The following is a 20,248-nucleotide window of genomic DNA, read 5'->3' on the forward strand; positions in this document are numbered from 1 at the left end:
TAGGAAAATCGGAGTGTAAGCAGCTTGAAGAGGGACAGAGAGGAGATAAGGATGCCCGGAGTGTCACCCATGATAGCTGCAGGAGGCTTTCCTAATACCAAGTGAAAGGGAGCACTTACTAGACACAATCAGCCTATTTTGCAACTGTAGCATCATTGACGGGTTTCCAAGGAATGCTCTAAGTGCAGGCAGAAACCCACATCCTACCTCCCAGAATGGATCAGATGACAAATACCAATCATTTTCACCCCTAACACACACACACACACACACACCTGGACCCTCCAACTCCCCACTTGCTAAATACAGATGAGTTGTCTTGATTGTAGCCATGGTTCCATCACTCTCCTGCATCCTATTTGTTTCTGTTTTGTTTTTCTAACATCTTTATTAACATTACAATCGTTTTCCTTTATATGTTGTTCTTCTTTAGGCTTTTCCTGGTTAGGGGTCACCACAGAGGAACTCTGGTCCGCTAATAATTAGCAGTAGATTTTTTTATGGTGCCAAGTTGCCAGCCCGACGCCCAACCTTCAATGAAGGCACACCCATTCGACGCATGTCTTTTTAACGCTACTCGACCGCGGGGAGGACATGCAGACGCCACACAGAAGGCACTCCAGCCGAGAATCGAACAGGAGAACCTCTTGCTGTGAGGCAACAACACTACCGCTGCACCACAGCGGCTTTTAACTGTTTTCCTTTATATACATTATACAAATATGATTTTTGTTTTAACAATTTTTCAATTTAACATTACTAACACTTCTCAAGTCCTGCCTTCCCTGAAATATCACTCGTCCTGAACATTATTCTACATGCATTGTTCCCACTGATTCTATTTATTTCTATGTAATTTACTCCCTCCCTTTTCTGAATATCCCATCTCCAATTCTTGTATCTCCTTTACAAGATTGAGCAGTTCTGTTGCAGTTGATTTTGTTTTGATTTCCATTTTCCTAGTAATTGCTTTTTTGGCTGCCAACAGCATTAAACTTAGTAGTGCCTTACTGTGTCTGGGCAATTCTCTTCAACATCTCAGCTCAAAAGAATAACTTCCTTACTTAGAATAATTTGCTCCTTAAACATTTCTGACAAAGTACCCTGAAGGGAATTCCTAAAATCGATCAGCTCACTGCATTCACAAAAAAAAAAAAAAAAAGTTCCCATTTGCTCATCATTCCTGCAGCAACTGCTATCTACCTGTGGAAAAATTATCTGAAGTCTATTTTGGGTATAAAACTACATATGCAAACAATTCCATGCAAAACTCCTAAACCTGCTAGACTTTGCTGTATACTTGGGGCCATACAAATATCCTCCCATTATTGTTTTATGTATTTTCTTTCTTTTCTTTTCTAACTGCTTATGAGTGATTCTAATAGTCATCATGCATTATTTTATATGACCCAATTATCATCCCATTTTTACTGAAGCTTCTGCTCTAGACACGACTATAAATTCAGCCAGAGCTCATCTTTCATTTAACTCTTTCTCATCACTTTATTAAGCTTCTACTCTGCATGCACCGTATTCTTAATGCAAATCACATTGAACATTTATATCTTCAGACACCATGAGTACCATTACACAGCAACTGCTGAAAGTCATCTTTTCTCTGTATGCATGAATAATCAATTTAAGAATTCAAAGAAAAAGCATATAATATTGTTTGGAAGCAATGCCAGGCTCATAAAAATTTTCAAACAACTTACCCATTACAGCATCCTTAGGTGAAGCCGCTGAAAACAACTTCACCTTCAAATATTCAGGGAGTTTAGCTTGATTCATGATTACTTGTGTACAGCCATATGTTTGTTTGTGTCTTTCGGCTTTTCCCGGTTAGGGGTCGCCACAGTGGAACTCTGGTCCGCTAATGATTGGCAGTAGAGTTATTACGTACTAGCTTGCCGGGCCTAACGCACAACCTTCAACGAAGGAACGCCCATTCACACATGTCATTACACAGAAGACGCTCTGAGAATTGAACGGGCAACGTCTAACTGTGAGGTGACAGCGCTACCGCAGCACCACCACAATAAAGTATTTAAAAGTCAATCTTAAAACAGTTACATCACTAACTGAAAATTTTTATGATTTCCGACACCAAAAGCCACACTAGCTAGTGGTTAAGGAAGAATTCATTCTGCAGATGAAGGATGCTCTCCTTTCAAATGTCATTAGAAAGAATTCTCATGACAGCACATCATCACAAACTGAATACACTGTTAGCTCAAGAGTGACCACAATTATGATTTTTTCAGAAGAGACACACCAGTAGACATTGTAAAAGAAACTTTTTCTGTGAAAACCAACCCATTGCTACTATTGACATTGGGGCTAATGCACATTTGACTTAGCTTTAGAGAAAACCTTTTTTCTTTTTCTTTTAGTAGAGAAGCTGAAATGTGTTAAAACACACAGAACTGAGAAGCTAAAGTAGCAACGTGCTTTAGCTTCTTGGTTAAACTAAACCAAGGAACTTCTCAGTACTCAGTGTATTCACAAGCAAATGGATGATATTACCTTGGTGACTAGCTGCACCAAGTAGGAGGATTCTCCGACAACCACTGCTACAAGGTGATCAAAGCAGAAGGAATTATTTACCCAACTACTTTCATTTCTGAAGTGGGGTGTTCTCTGAACTATATACTGGTTGGATGGCTTGTCTGCCAAATGTGACTATACTGCAATTAGCATTTAATATAAGCCCATTTTTAATACAATGGCCATTAATAAGTATAAGTTCCTGCTGGAGGGCTTCTGTATCAGAGAGAGATTTGACACTGACTCCCAGTTTGCGGTCATCCACAAACTTGGTTAGCCATAGGTCTTGGTTTTTAGTTCGTAGGTCAAAGAAGTAAATGCCAAACAAAAGGGGTCCAGGCACTAAGTCCTTTAGGACACACGCTGATCACCTTCATGTTCTCTGACACTGTTCCTGCCTCATACCCTACATAGGTTCTTTTTTTTAGCCAATCAACTATCCATCTTACCATACAGTGACCTATTTTGCTAGCATGGGGTTTGGTGTCAAAAGCCTTGGCCAAAGCTATACTGTAGAGCCACCTTTATGGAATGACATCACCAGTACTGTATGCCATACATCCAGGACTGAGCCCATAGCTAGACTCAAGTTAAGTAACTTATGGAGAGGTTCCATTAGAGCATACTAAGTAATATTTAACAAACAACCTGGTATGTTACCTGGTCCCATTGAGGAAATGTTCTGAGTCTTAGATAGCAGTTTCAGTGCATGTTCTCCAGTGATGGGAAATATGGGAATTACAAGACTCTAGATAGTCATCCCACAAGTGAAATTTGCACTAAATTTATTTGCTTTTATTATACTAGCAATGTCTGCAGGGTTTGAGTAGATTTTGCTATTTAGTATGAGTTCTGTACATTGCCGAGTTTTGTTCCTTAGTTTTCTATCATAAACTAAGCAAGGATTTGTAATTGCCCTTGGCTTCAGATGACAGTCGAGTTCTTGAGCTGTCTTAGTAAATCTAATATTTTCCTTGACATGGGGGTCTTAGAGCTACTGTATACTCTGCGTTTTTTTTCCCCTTTTACTGTAGATTTTATGACATTGGACCACCAGGAGAGTTTGCTTTTTAATTTCCCATTGTATTTGGATATAGATGAGAATGCCAAGTCTATACATTTATGTGGTTATAAATCACCTTTGCAAATTTATCTGCTGAGGCAATGTCTGGGATGATTTTGTTATAAGTAAATTTTGAGACATTGTATAATTTGAGGAGATTTGTGCACTTAAGTCTTTGAATTCTGATATGCTGGTTTCAGGAAGTTTTAGGTAGGGTGAGTGGAAAAGTTTACTAGCTTATGGTCTGACTTTATTAGCAAGGGAATTACTAGCAGACTTGTGCATGGTGATGCACATTTCCAAGTAGCACATCAAGAAATTTTGTCCTCTAGTTGGGCTAGTAACAAGCTGGTCCATTCAGTTATTCACTTACTAGATCCAAACCTTTTTGTGCATATCCTACATTGGCTGTATAGGCACTCCAATCAACTGATGGGTAGTTAATGTCTCCCAAAATAATGGCATTCTTATCAATGGGGAGATCATCCATGAAGTTTAAGAACCTGACATGAACTTCTGGGGTCACTGAAGGTGTCCTGGAACAAGTGATAAACTGACAGCTGATTTTGTTTAGTGTGATTTGGAATTCGATAAGTCCCACTTGCGGGTCTATGGAAATCTGTTTAGAGGTGATATGACCTCTGACAAATACAAACACACCACCGTAGCTGCCACAGAGTCTGAAGGCATAGTAGCTGCTAAACCCAGATATGGAGAGTGAGTGCTTTCTGGGCATTTTAAACCCAGTTTCCATGAGTATACATATACAAATTCCTTCCAAATGCAGGAGTGCCTCAAGATCAGGCAGTGAACTGTCCTGGTATTGAAAAGAGCCATCTTAATTTGATCCTGTTTTGATACTGATGTGTTTGTTACCCTGGAATGTTTTTTTTTTTTTTTTTTTTTTTTTAACTTAGCTTTGCTTAAAAGTGGCACTGGGAGAGCAGCAATGGTTTAGAGAAAAGGAATGGAACAGCAGGACACCAAGGGAGTAAGATAGTCAACATACAAGAGCAAAAAAAAAATTTTTTTGAAACAATTTGATCACTCCTTATCAAACTGGTCTGAAACGAATTACTGAAAACTTACCTCAGCAATTGTGCATACCTGTATCTAAAAGTGAATTTGCATAGCGATTTCAAAATCACAGCCTCTTTGAGCTTTGAATTTTGTTTCATTGCTGCTGTTGCTGCTAAATATAATAAATGAAAGAAAACTTCAAGTCTGAATACAAGATCACTTACCCAAAATCATGAAGTAGCCATGCAAAGCTGTAACCATCATGAAGTAAATATGCAATAACAGTGGATCACATTTTTAGTCTCAACATTCAAAACATCAAGAAACACTAGGATGGATAAAAAGAAGGCAGACTAAAGAAAACATAAAGCAGAAATATATATATATTTTTTTTTTTGGGGGGGGTGAGGGCAGTTTAATCATTTACAGACTGCTTCATTTACTATGTTGATTGACATTTGACTATCAGTATGTTTTTTATCTGACAGTTTTATTTCTGATTTACTGTTATTTGTATTAGCATATACGGTATATATGAATACTTGATTCAGAGTGCTTTTTTTTTTGTCATCTGATTTTGACTCTTTAATCACACAGTTAATAATTTAGATGGAAAGTGTCCTTTTTAAATATGTTATCAGTCATTTTGGTTTTGCTCTGAAGTGTTTTCCTGGACACCTGCTTGAAATACTGGGTCCTGCATGACTGAGTCCCATAATGCTGAGACTACATGGACAAAATATTCCGTTATCTCCAAGGTATGGCTATCTCAGAGTTACTGCATGTAAGTTCAAGGGGTATGGGGGGCTTGTTGCCCCCCCTTGCAAAAAAGAAGTTTAAAGGAGAAGAGAGATGTTCAATATTTGCTCTTCTGCAGATTTACACCTGCAGCAGTTGGAGCAAAGAAAAATAGCCAGGTTGAGGCTCTTTCTGTTCACCTATCTGCTGCTGCTGCAGGTGGGCTACAGGTGATTTGAGTGTGCTATTCTTGGTAACCCTATTGGAGGCTGCTGCTCTGAAAAAAGGCTTGAGTAGGCATCACTACCTTTGGGGTCTGCCTAAGTATAGACATTGACCTACAATAGGAAGCAAGAACACTTAATGGGGTAGGCCTTGGTCGACAAGTCCAATTAGTAACTTTTGTGCTTAACAATGGCAGTCCCCTGACCTGTTCTAACTCAACAACAAGCCTGGTGCCGCTGACCCTGACCAACAGGAACAAACTGGGATCGAGGAGTAACATTTGTAGGATGCGATGCAGTGATGGATGATCAGTCCAACTCGTACAGACCATGAACTAACAAACTACTTACTGTAAAATTACACTCACAAATTGTAGCTAAGCATAAGCCATGTCCACATTTTAAAAATAAGCTATTTAGTGCAATAAGACGTGCTAAAATAAAAACATACTTACCATGGGTTATTAGTTAAATACTTTAACTGACATTTTCAGGTTGAATGAGGTTACATCTGCTACCAGCTACACTGTAGAAGTTGGTGTAAAAATACAAAAAGAAATGCCAGCTATGCTCCAGACTATAGCTTCTTGCGAAGACTCCAGGCTTTGGTGGTATGTTATTATTTCATTAGGTTCTTGTCTGGCCTTTTTAAACACTAAAACATTTAACAATGTATGTTTGTTGTGACGAAAGTACCTTGCTAACTTTTCTCATACTACTACATAAACCTCAAAACTTTTAATATATTGTATATGTTTGCATACCTCGTCACCAGCCACATGCAAAACTTGTTCTACTGTCCCCTTCTAAATTCTGACAAACATGACGGCCACTGTGCAACTAAGCAGTGACCATCCAAAGTCTGTATCAATAGACTGAAGATGTGGAATTTGTAGTGACATTTTCTCCTTTACATACTATTACTCTGTTTCTAATATGAGGTCTCCTAACTAGCTGATACTTCTCATTTCATCTGGTTTGGATTTGAACCACTGGCTACTTTCTCTGCATAAGAATAAAAACAACTGTAGCTGATCCTCTACAGCTTTGGAAGACTTGTGGGTCTGAAAACACCCACAGGAGAGACAACAAATGAACAATACTTGCTGGTGGGATAGCTTCCAAACTAAATGTATTCCTAACCTATGGAATAAGTTACCAATACAGGTCAAACAAAGCACTGTTTTGGCTAGTCTACTCCTGATGATTGGATGGGTAGATACAATTTAACATTTTGTTTACCATGTATGGCTCTGTTCAATCTGGAAGGTGAGCACCATTAAGTGTCCAAAAATTGTGACAAAAACTGTGTTTGCTCAAAGGCATACCTAGCAGGCATCGTATGGTCCCAGTGATAGCTTGTGGTACATTGTTCTGACTATGGTGTACAGGGCCCTGGGTTTAAGACTTGGCAGGGCTGATTATTTGGCGATTGTGGTTGGCATAATGGTCATCTCATAGACACAAGGTACAGAGTTTGATTCTCACCTTCAGGAAACTGGCTTGGCTTAAAATAGCACACAAGGGCAACTAGCCTAGCAATTATCTATAAGATAACCTTCTTTATAAGCTCTGTGGTGACTGTAATGACAGTATAGTATTGTTCATACATTACAACATGCACTGATGTAGGACAAACATGATTCTGACAGCAGAAACTTCCAAGAAAAAGGCTGCACTGGAGTGGGAAGATAACGGACTGCAACCACAGACCCATTAAGCATGGTCCCAGTCGTTAGGTTAGTAAAGTTTTCACAGTATTATTGAGAATTACATAATGGATTTATAACACAACTGTATAGAAAGCAAGTGTTGAGCAAGTATGCAGCAACTAAACAAGGGTATCAATGTCAGCTTGTACAAGTTAAAATTGGCAGTGTGTGTGGCTCCTTAAGTCTTATCTTAAAATTACAAACTAAAATGAATAAAAGGTGCAAGAAACATGTAACTTGTAATGCTCTACAGAATCTGAATATTTGATACAGAGCTTACCAAGAAGTGAATAGCCAAGGAGCTGGGAACTGAGACCAACTGAGTTTTCCTGTTTCAAGCCAACAAGCACAAGAGATGCTCCAATATTCTTCTCATCTGCCCACTGGTGAAACATGTAATAAAAAAATGGTTACTGATAAAATTAAAAAGATCTAACTTTGCAATGTTAACTTACAATTGTGGGCCATTAGTAGGTCACTTCACATACAACTTGGGAGAGTTTTTTCAAGCTAAATTCTAGTTTAATCACAAGTCTTTTCATCACTTTAAGTTTCACTATTTTCATCATTTTAAATGTTACTATTTATATTTAATCTGTGAATGGTGGACATTTTAACCCAGTTCTGGTGCAGAATACACAATCAACACAAAAACTCAAGATGTGTTACAAGGTCAGACGATAAAGTAAAACATCAAGGAAACACAGAGGCAATCAGCATGGACTGATAAAATAGTGTAATACTTGGCCAACATTCAGCAACAGCAAATGACATTAAAAGATTAAGGTTCATAGAGCAAGGTCCAAATTTACATTCTTGAAAAGAGCATTTAGGTCTTAAAATACATTCCTGTCGCCCTTAGAACTGCATTATAAGGAGTTGTGTGCTCCTGTTAAGGTGACAAATTCATTTAGCAGGAGGGGCAGACAAAGGGTGACCCAGAATCTGACTTCCATAATGGTTCACTTAAACAGTCAGTGCACGTTGCCCTAAAAAGGGGGTTCCAGGACCTTCCACTTCAATAAGTAATGGGGCTGCTATTTGCAGGCAAGAACTTGGTGATTGGGTGAATCTGACATTCAAACTAGGTACACTAAGTGTGGAAAAAACTGTAAGGAGTGTGGTTTTACTTATTTGACCTACTTAAAAAACTTGTTTACTCAGGTATAGCACTGATTCAAATTAACTGATTTCAGTCTCAGCCCAGAAAAAAAAAATTGTTGCAGCTCTAATGGAATGCAGGGCACAGGTCATTCGGACACCTGCTACATTACTACACTGAGCAGAGAACATAAGCAATTCATAGTGTGAACTTTTTTAAAGCAGTCAAGAATGCTTTGCAAGAGTTCAGAAACAGCGGCTGAAGTATATCCTACAGTTTAAAACTTAGGATGGAAAAGAAGGGGTTTGTCGTAGTGAAGTTTGGTTTGGAGGTATGTAGTAAGGAAACACTGTTGGAATGCAGTCTTATGTTGTTGAATGATATTCAATGGGTCAGCCTGCATGCTACTGAGTGGGGAGGTTTCAAGTTTCAGTACACTGAAAAGAGAGGACCCAGATAGTAATTTCTTTGTTTTACTGGCATCCATTTGGCTTTTGGAATGATATATGGTGGTGTTCTTGTAGAGATGCTACAGTGATGAAACTACACCTTATCTGAAATTATTTGGAGAGACCTTAAGTTTTTAACCGAGCCAGAGAGAGATGATTACAGGTTTACCTGCTGCAAGTTAAAGATAAATATGCTGACTAGACTGTATCAGTGACAAATGGTTCACTGCTGGAGAAGGATTCAGAGCGTGTACAACACCTTGAAAAGTGTCAGCTCTATAAAGTTAATATCTTTTCACCACACACAGCTGGGTCTGAAAACAAGAGCTCTGTCTCATCAGGAAAGTCTCCAAGAAGGTGTGGGCATGCACAAAAACATCTCTAGCCGGAAGCTGTGCAGTTGGTGTTTGTGCCAGTAGATAGAAACTGTCACCTCGTTATAGCTAAGAGTTGCAGAAGGTAAAACTCAGCTGTTTCTGCATACGCATCTATAAACTGCTCACAGCAGTCATTCTTGGATACTGGCTGTGCATACAGCTTAGTGCAAGTAGTCTGGACAAGGCCTGAAATTATTGGTGGAGGGACAAAAATAGGAACAGATTTCAAATATTGCTTTTACAAACTTAGAAAGTGGCTAGAAAAATTGGATTTGTGTTAGCATGCATTTTCAGAAGTATATGAAGTACGAAATTCAAATATATGCCATTATTTAGTGACTCCAGTCTTCAGCAGATTTGCAGAAAATCACAAATGTTATGAGGAACATACTAAAAATGTTAGGCAAAAATCTGGACAGTTGAAAGGTATGTGCTGTGATACTTAACAGTGTTATTAGCTACTCTTTCTGTGGTTCTTCTGAGAAACTTCACTGTTCACTTGGATAATGAGGGGTACAGCTGAGGGGAATGGCTTGAAGGAACAAATTACTGGACCTCTGCATTAGCAATGGACTGCTCATAATGAACATGTTCAAACATAAGTTTGCTCACAAATGCACTTGACATCGCAACACCTTGAGCCAAAAGCCAATAACTTACTCTAAAGTAGTGTCTTCAAACTTGAGGCCATATACTCTGGATATTATTAGGTTCATAGGTATATACTAGGCTAACGACTACGAAGGCCTTTATATGCCTAGCCATGCAACCCAAATGAGTTCCACAATTTATATGTTTTACACATTTAAACAGGTGGTTATTAGTGTTTTTTTTTTTAATTACAATTTTCTGAGTGCCTCTGTCCATCCGAAACATAGGCACCAGACCAGGGGTGAATTTTTGATTTCCCATCCAATGGCCCAAGTTATGGTTCAATAGGGTTAGGGATGGATTTTGTTTCACATGGATGGGGAGCCTATTCCAGAGAACAGGAATTCTCTGAGATACATATCTCTCTCACAAAGTTCTATTTATGTCAGGAGCAAAATTTAGGTCTTTAGATGTAGCAGTTCAGCTGCTGTTTCTTTTGCATTTGTGCAAAATATTCATTAGAGTGGGATCCAGGGATGCCTTGTAAGCCAGTCCAAGATCACCTCTCATTAGTCTGTAGCAGACGGTATAGAAATAAGCCTTTGAGGCGATCCACATACTCATCCTTTCCCTTGGCCATAATTAACTACTGCCATATATAAATATTCATACTGGCACCTATACAAGAAATAATGTTAGCATTGGATTTTTATAATAACTCGTATTGTCTTCAGTGACATTCTACCATACAGCCTACAATAGCCCTCTTAAATCCATTTACTTGTAAGTGTAGCTCTTCTCCACCATGGTGCAGGGACCATATCAAGGAGGTTGAAGCCAACTCAGGAGAGGGCCTAAATGTTTTGGGACTGGGAAATATAAAGCAGCCCTGGCGCAGCACCATCCACATCACTCACTGAGATCCTGTAATCTAACCCCTGCCCTGTTGCAACCTATAACAGATCTTGTAATATAACCTCTGTCCTGCTGCAACCTATTGCAGGTTCTGTAATCTAACCTCTGTTTTCCTGCAGCCTATGAGAGGTCATATAATCTAACCCCTTGCCTGCTGCAGTCATGCAGTGCTCTGGTTCAAAATGCCAGGCATATTGATGAGTGTGCATTCCTGCCCATATCTAATTCTAGGCTACAGAACATGCTGCTTGGTGTGCATACATGTTTTATCCCTCACACTGACTTCTACCTCAACAAAAACCCTCTACTGGGTGTTAGTGTTGCAGTGGACAGGACTATCTCTGTCCCCAAGGATGAGTGCATTGGCCTTTGTCACTCACTTCCTCCTTCTCTGGCCAGCTCCTCCGGCAATTGATCCTAGCTCATCTGGGTCACAAGGCTATGTTTACGCCATGGAGCCAGCACTGCCTCCAAATTTAACCCTATTATTGCTCGCCTGTCTTAGTCTGGATTAAAATTACCTTCTTTATTCATTCTAGGGACATGCAAACAGAAGAACCTCTTCTATCAGTTAAAATTGTTAAAATTCTATCAACCATCTCACATACCTGCAGATCCAATGTGCCACATCCAGTCATAGTAGACTTAATCCATTAACAAAAGCTAAAGTCAATATACACTCACATAGGTAATCCTGGTATAAAATGGTGAAAAAGGGCACATACCTACCCAACCCCACATCCCATGCGGGGACGCAACATGTTGTTGTTGTTTGTCTTTTAGGCTTTTCTGGGTTAGGGGTCAACACAGCGGAACTCCGGTCCGCTAATGAGTGGCAGTCGATTTTTATGGTGCCGAGTTGCCAGCCCGATGCCCAACCTTCAGCGAAGGCATGCCCATTCACGCATGTCTTTCGAAGGCCACTCGACCGCAGGGAGGACATGCAGACTCCACACAGAAGGCACTCCAGCAGTGAATTGAACAGGAGAACCTCTTGCTGTGAGGTAACACTACCGCTGTACCACCGTGGCTTCACATGCGGGGACGTAACATAAGTTATGTAATTACCACATTGTTACATTTATCTGGTCTGATTGGACACTGGAAACTGGAGGACGGGTCAGATTGGTGCCTTTTCTTTGGCAAAGAGTGTTCTCTGAAAGCTGAAGCTCTTCCCCTCGCTCATAAAACCCTTGTTTCTGAGGAACTCTCAAGATCAAAAAATAATGATTAGCCAGCATAAACACCCTAAATGAAAGTAAAATGAGAACACTATGTAATTAGGAAGTTGAGTAAAAAAAAAAAAAAAGATAAAGAAAAAATACTTGAAAAGATCTATCCTTTTGGTATATCACTTGACTGTGCCTAAATGGGACCATTCTATATATTGATAATATGTTGTCTCTTTAAATAGTGACTTTTTTTATTACTACATCTGCTTCAATGTCATTGGTGGATGTGTGAATAAAGGGGTATTTATAGATCTGTTAAAATGGGATTGGTATTTTATTCTGAAGAAGTTTCTTTATAATGAGAGAGAAAATCGTTTGATCAATAAAAATTAAACTTCGAGTGCAAATTGGTTTTATTCACCTAACTTGTTGCCTATATACATTGTCTGAGTTACACACCAAGAGGGAAGTATTATTTTCCATTTCCCTGGTTCCAGTGGTTTGTTTCCTATTTGTTTGTTTGTTCAGACATCAGACAACTTTAACATTCTATTACGTACATAACTTGAGTATTTAATTCGGTCCTGTCCAGACACTGGAAGCTGGTGGATAGAATCCCAGCAGATACTGGGAGGTCTAGGACAGCAAGCCTTTAAGAATGGTGACTCCAAAGAAGGCTCAGGCTCTAGTTACAGCATTCAAGCTATAATGCTTAGCAAATGTATTTAGGGTTGGCCATGTAGCAGCAGCCATAATCTCATCAAGGGGCAAATTTCACAAAAAAGGAGTAGATGTAGCCTGAGCCCTGCCAATGTGCGCTTTCGGCCAAGTGGGCAAACATCTGTCACAGAACAGTAACAGAAACTAATACAATTGGAAATTCACTTGGATAGAGTAACCTTAATCACTTTTTGACCTTTCCTGGTGTTAAGAAACAAACAAACTCTTGAGTTATCTTTCTCAAAGTCTATTTGCATAAAAAAGGTAAATAAGTTTTCTGCATATGTCAAAGTAATGCAAATGGTATTCAGCATTGTTAGAATAGTTTGGAAAGAACACCAGTAAATGATTGGACTGATTCAAGTTCAAATTCACTTGAGTGGCCACTTTCGGCATAAAGGAAGGAAGAAAGGAGTGTGACTCTATCCTGATGGAAAAAGCTCTGACCCTTTTTTTTTCGCAGAAGTAATGGCTATCAGAAGGATAGTCTTCCAGGTCAGAACCTTTATATCTGCATAATTTTCTGGAGAATGGAGATTTGGTTAACCTCTCTAGTACAAAATTCAGATCTCACTGGGGACCATGGAGAATCAAAGGTGATCCAGAGCAGAAAACTCCTTTTAAAAATGCTTTGCATATCTTAAGCAATGCTAGGGAGGAAGAAGAAAATCCCTGATGAAAAGATGGTACACAGCTGCTAGATGAACTTTTACCAAAGAGCAGCTAGCCCCTTTTTTGAATATATCTGACAAAAAAGGTAAGCACTTGAGCTACAGAAGCAGAAAAGGGGTCCAACATTCTTCTGAGCAATCAAAACATAAAACATTGTCCATTTCCCTTTATAAATTTTCCTTGTTGAAGATCTTTTGAGGCATCTCTGTAGGGAATGATTGGTTTATGGCCATCACTAAATGTGGAGAAACAATATAGTCAAGTGTAGGGTTTGAGCATCTGGGATAAGACTATCCACATAGATGAAAGAGCAGTCATGGGTGGCATGGAAGAAATGGTCTTCACTTGAGATGAGGCTACAGCAGGGGGGATCCATACCTGGCATGGAAAGAACAGGGCTATGAAAATTACCTTTGCTCTTCACATCTTGGATTATGAGTGGAAATAGGGGGAATGTCTACAGGAGACTTGGGGGACTGTACCTTTTGGGGGACAATGATGAAGAAGCTGTCAAATCTGGAGTTGAATGGTGAAACAAAGATTGCTACAGGGTCTCAGATTCACAAACCAAAATGGCAAATATTAAAATAACTAAAAATACCACAACTAAAAAAGAGAGAGGAGGAAATCAGTCCAAAACTGTAATACGGATCTTAGCGCCTTGGCTAAAAAGCCTTCAAGAGATAAAAAACTTAATATAAAAAACCTTATTATATAAGAACATTAATTAACACTTCAATTAAATCATTAAAGAACACCAATAATAAATCTCATACAATCAAAGAAATAACTTCCAATTACATTCAAGATTTAAACCCAAAGGTGTTAAAGTACCAAATTTCAGAATACACGCTCCTTATAATTTCTTTTTCACTTCAAAATCATTCCAACCTTTAACATTTTCTAAAATAGTATATCTTAAATAAATACTCTCTCCCCATGACACAACATATAATGAGATGTTATAGGACTCTCAGCTTTTTTATGTTTAATATCCCTGAGGTGAAGTTTTTTATCTTTGTGTTACATGGTCTCCCCATCTCCAGAATGTTACAAGCTACCGACTTGTTGAGAGATCATGTGTGTGGGAGCAGTACCTCTCTACTCAACTTGTCTATATTCACATTGGATGTCCATGCATTGCTAAGAAAATAGTGTGATGTTATTGCACACTCCCAGATTCTTATGGCTTCTCTGCAAATGGAGTAAGACAGTGCTCTCTGCCTTGCCATTTTATGTACTACAATGCCCCCATGTTGTTGGAGTGGATGGATACCACAACCCTGTGGGAGTTTGTCCTGAAGTGCCTGCAATTTTATCAGGTCTGTTCTAATCTTCCACAAATTAATGTGTGATTTGGTCTCTTGTGGTAACCACATACCTTGGACCATCCTGCTCAGATAATGCTCCCCAAATCTAGAATGGATACATCCACTGTTATTTGTGACAGTGGGGGCTGGTCAAACAAAGGCTGTTTCTATGGACAGATTGTACTGCATTATGGAGCTTTTCTCCCCGGGCCTCTACTGAAAATGGGCTCTGAATGGTCCAGTGGGCTTCCCTGTCTAACAAAATGTACATAAAATACATACATAGATACATACACATACATCTGATGGACTTACCCACCATAGTACATGCCTGATGTAAAATCTTAGAACAAGGGTTTTCAACCAGTGCATCGCAAGATTCTATGAACAAACCATTTCCACTCTTGAGCTAAATAGACAAAATGTACTGCAGTGCATTTAGAGCTAAAATCAGTAACCTCTTCTACTCTTTGGCTTTGCTGCCTCACTTAACGAGAGCCCAACCCAGTTATCTTCCCACTCATCCTCTGAGGTACTTCTGTACGAACTACTATCGGAATCTTGACGCTTCTGTTTTGAATTTTTAGATTTTGTCATATTACAAGTCTAGTGCCAATGGATAGCTGTGTTGTGTAAGCTTGCGACAAGTACTTTGTTGTACTTATTATCTGCATTCCACAGATCATGCAATGAGCATTAAAGGTGATGTTTTCAAGGTGCTGGGTGTTTCAGAAAAAAAAAACCAAAACAAATGGTTTACATTTCACAACGAACTTTGTAAAAACAGTATAGGCAACACTGTATGTTGACCAAAAAAAATTCTATCGAGACTGTTGGATTTTTTGCAAATAACCTTTTCTACAAAGTTAGGACTATGAGAAAGTCTAGCATTCACTGCATAGCTATGCATGTTGATGTTGCATGCTTTTTCTATGCCAAAGCAAAAATATTCAGCTGTAAACAAATTCCTACTTTGAGCAGGCATGTTTAATATATTTTTTGGTGTGCCACAAGATTTTCGTCACTAGTTTGTGTGCACAATGTGACGAAAAAGCTTGAAGATCATGTCATTGAAGTTTGGCTGTGTGTATCATGGACTGGTTTGGAGTCAGAATGGCAGGCTCCCACCTAAAAGTGCAGCAAAGTCCTAGATCACTTTGTTATTTCGATGTGCAGACATGCATCTTGGAGATCAAAACAGCACATCCAGTCTCTTGTATGTAAACAAGGTAAGACAGACTGCACCACAATCAACCAGAATAACTCCATTATCTACTTGACCTGCACAATGGCCAACCATGCAACCAGACACAGGAAAAGTCATCCCTCGACTGCCTCCAGAGTGGAACCTTTGGACAAACTTTCTGGGTTCGTACTGACTACAGCCTCAAAAATGTTCCCCTGGACCCTTGCTAGTGGGGGACATTTATGCCCCTAGCATGGTGATTAGATGAGAAGTCCCCCCATATCACTGGATATTCTCTTGTACTGTTGTCTGTGCTGGGGCTGTTGGCACTTTCAAAACCATAAGTTTTTGACACATTTTGGGTTTCTTTGGAAGGACCACTGCAGTGCTAAAATCTTCCCCAGAATAGCTTTGAGCATTTTGCCATCTTGATCATGTTTGTAACAGCTTGTCTTTGACCTTTTGCTCACATAAGAACTTTACACCAAGGAAGCACTGATGGATGCCACCATGACGTAATCAGCAAAGTCAGTGAGGCACAGCCAGGCCTGCCACCACACTGCATTGCCCGACACATCACTATAGCTGCTTCACCCATTGCTTTGTGAATCAAGCACATGGCCAATGAAGAGACAGATGCAATGCCCACCACTTGGGACTCCAATTGTAATCCAAGATCACCCACTGGCAACTGTTTCAGAGTGCCTGATATTTTTTCCCCCCACAGATCTCTCTGAAATTGAACATTATCTGCCAGACAGCTGAATGCCCTGAATGAAAATGTACTATATGCATAATCACCTCCCATGTCTATCCATCAGAGATTCCCTATTAGGCAGATGGATAACCTGGGCATCCTCTTGGGACCTCACACTTAGTGGCTGCAGAAACCATTTTGATTTCTAGAAGTGGTCCTTTGCTCCAGTGCTGACCGTCTTTGAGGGTTTGCAGCATTCTATCTGGCTTTCAGCAGACATGTTTCAGCCACATCCAGCCTGTTCCATACTCTACAAGCTTATTTGGGGTGGCACTAACCAAAAGAGAACATACACTCCTCCTGCAAAATCTTTTCTTCCAGGGAGGTGGGATCTATTGGCCAGGAACTGCTCTGCCTCACCACTTCCAGGACTTCAACAAATGTGGTGCTTTCAGGAGGGGATTTGGCAGAAATCTCCCCTTCATTGAGAAATGTGTTTGGGGAGGGAGAATCCAAAGGGAGTCCAGGTGCATCCCCTTGCCTTAACTTTTCCTTGGATGGATGGGGAGGGATTTGTCTGAACTCTTCTGGGAAAAAGGCAACCTAGACCTCTGCAAACAGCCTATGAGGGAACTAGGCTGGCTTATGATTAAATGCTTTAGACTCAACAGTGCCTAGGGGTTAAACTGATGGAGCCTGCACCTGCTCTTGCAAAGAAATTGCCTCAGACCTCATCTGCATTGATATGCTGACCTACTTACTCAGGTATGAAACTATTGGTATTGATTGCATCAATGGCATCAAAGGATGAATACTGATGTCAACAATATGCACCAGAGCTTTCAGGACAAAAGTCATGAGATAATTTCAGCATCAAAGGGTTGAACGTCAAGAATGTAGAGGTCAACAATGGTCTTGGCAAGGTTAGGACTGCTGTTGAAACCAAGTGCTTGGTGCAGAGTCCTTCGACACAGAGCTGATAGGGTCATGGTTGAGGTACCCACTGATAACAAGGGTACTGCCAAAGGATCATAATCTTTTAGTAAAACCACTGCCACAGACTGCGATACCAGTTTCAACATTACAGAAATGAAAATAAGGCCTGGAGGTGGGAAAGTACAAAAGAAGGTCAGTGTCTCTTCTCTGGTTCCAGTATAGGTGGGCAGGGCTCAGAAAGGATTTGTGGAATCTAAAGGACATTGTTGATATGGTGCAGGATGACAAAAAACAATAAAGCTCTTGCTCTAAGGAGAGGCTATCTGCTCTTCTCCTTGGTGCACAGTCAGTACTGCCCAAGGATTCTTGTCTCAGTGGCAATGGAATAAGTACTTGGACTAGACATGGATGTGGGCATCCTTGGGAATTTTGGTAGGAGACAACTTCTCCAATGCAGAGACCTCTTGATTATCTGACTTCCTTTTTATTTTCCCTCTGGGCAAACTGGCTTGACCCTGCCCTGAGCCCTTGCCTTTTTCAGATATCACTGATCGCATCAGCCCTTTTAAAACTAGCCCATCACAACTATCCAGCAAAGAACTGAAGCTAAACCTTTATAAATACTGCAATTAGCATCCAAGTTTCCCACACCAATGCTTACCACACATCATGATGTTCTTGAGAAAGGACTTTATGTGCAAATTCCTTGCACTTTTTGAAACTAGAGGCCTCAAACTCTTTGTCCAAAATACACAACAGAATCAAATGATCAATGAACAGTGTACCACTGTCAATAACAATGGTGAAAATATTTAACAACCACTAGGGTTGAAAAGTATTCCTGTCCAAAAACCTCACAACAACACAATATAGAGGCAGTAGTCATCCAACTTTTATTAAATATATCTACTGTTAGTAACACAAAAATGCAAAAGAAAAAAGGAAAGATTTTTCACTTTTTTTTTTAAACTAGGGATAGGGACAGAATAAGTGGTGAAAAGAGCAAATGAATATACAACAAAGATAGGCAAGCTAGTAATGGAGTCTGACAAGAAAATGTAGACATCGGACACAAAATTGAAAAGAATATACTCACTTGGAGCAGAATAATGACAAATCCTTGTAGAAACTTAAGGAAACATGAAGATGTCATACCTCAAATGGCAGAAACCAGATCTGGACTTCTACTCTCAGGAGCAAGGGTTTATGGGATAGAGGAGGAGAAGGCCAAGAAAAGCTGTCCACCTGTTTCCATTGTCTGGACAGAACCAGGTGAAGTCACCTTAGACACTGTTCAGCCTCAAAGATTTGCTAAATGGCTGCTGGAAAACAAACCTAGCACAAAACTAGCATACTACTGCAGATACTGTAGACATTAGCAGACTCTCTGCTGTAATGCTAGATTGAATCATGACAACCCTGACATCCTGGCAAACACAGACACTCAGCTAAGAGGTGACATCCTTGACAGTGAAATACTGATGTCAGGATTCAACATATTAAGACAAGATAGGCACACAAAAGGGCAAGTAAATAAGGTTATTATCCATATAAAATCTATGCAATACACCCTCCTACTGATCCAGCTCATGTACTCAACACATGCAGGAAGTCTATCCTCATCGTATTACATATGGACACACTGAAAATCACTAACTTAACATCATGCTTATCAAACTGTCCTAATAACTGATGAAGGCTCAAAGTGGCAATTTACATTAAAAATCAAATATTTTGGTCTTCACTTTCACTTAGTCTCCATCTTCCTACACAATGCAGACCCTGTGGTCACTAAATCCAATCCTGACCCCAATACTGCAGGAGCTCTGCCATAAAGTACTGAACGTTTTCATTGAGAACATTGTCAATGTGCAATAGTCTGTGGTCACTACATCCATTCCTGACCCCGATACTGCAGCAGCTTTTGCCACAGGGCCTAACTACTGAAAGTTTTCACTGATAACTGTCATTGTACAATGTAAGCAGGTTTAATATAAAGAGCCTTGCTGTGTATCAACTTTAACTAGGCAAATATATGCCCTATGCTCGAAAGTGGCTGTGAAATTCTCCCCAAAGGAGTAGACCTTGCACTCTAAGGACCACTTACTAAGCTAGCTAAAGGTCCCTTCTCTTGCCCAACAGATTACACTGTACACCAGTTACTTAGTCTCCCCAGCTTCCTGATTTCTGCATTCAGTAAATGAAAACAAACCTGTTCAACTTTGTGTCTCCTTGTTAATTGCTTTGTACTGGCTATAAACACAAACAGAAAAATCTAGCAAAGCTAGAATTTCCACTGTGTGATACCTTAAACCTCTTGAAATAGGGGCAACATGGAATATATGTAAATTACCTTTTAGGGAATATCAGGTGTTTCAGCTAAATGGCAAATTCTGAATGTCCATGACTTTTTTTTTACTTTTAAGTCTTTTTATGGACAATTTCTGGCCAATAAAGCCAAACCCCTCTAGCTGTAGACAAGCATGTTTCTGCCTTATGACATCATCAGCACAGAATAAGAGGAATGTTTGACTTTTGGAAACATAGGGAGTCATGATGCGTTTAAGGTGGAGGTGGAATTACATCAAGGATCAGCTCTGAGCCCTTTCTTATTTGCAATGGTAAAGGACAGGTTGATAGACAAGATCAGACAGGAGCCCCCGTGGACTATGATGTTTGCAGATGACATTGTGATCTGTAGTGAACATTGTGATCTGTAGTGAGAGTAGGAAACAGGTGGAGGAGACCCTGGAGAGATGGAAATATGCTCTAGAGAGAAGAGGAATGAAGGTCAGAAGGACTAAAACAGAATGTGTG

At 39.8% G+C, this 20,248-nt stretch overlaps 1 protein-coding gene across 1 annotated transcript in view; it reads right to left on the reverse strand.

Moving 5' to 3' along the window:
- Positions 1-20,248, reverse strand: part of MRPS27 (mitochondrial ribosomal protein S27) — a 1,668,787-nt gene that overhangs the window by 225,053 nt on the left and 1,423,486 nt on the right. The window contains exon 6 of the mRNA XM_044063934.1: positions 7,585-7,687. Coding sequence (XP_043919869.1) covers positions 7,585-7,687 — 103 coding nt within the window. The remainder of the gene's footprint in view (positions 1-7,584; positions 7,688-20,248) is intronic.

This window comes from Protopterus annectens, chromosome 2.part2, assembly GCF_019279795.1.
Source record: "Protopterus annectens isolate FY-2018-M chromosome 2.part2, PAN1.0, whole genome shotgun sequence".
Classification (NCBI taxonomy): Eukaryota; Metazoa; Chordata; order Ceratodontiformes; family Protopteridae; genus Protopterus; species Protopterus annectens.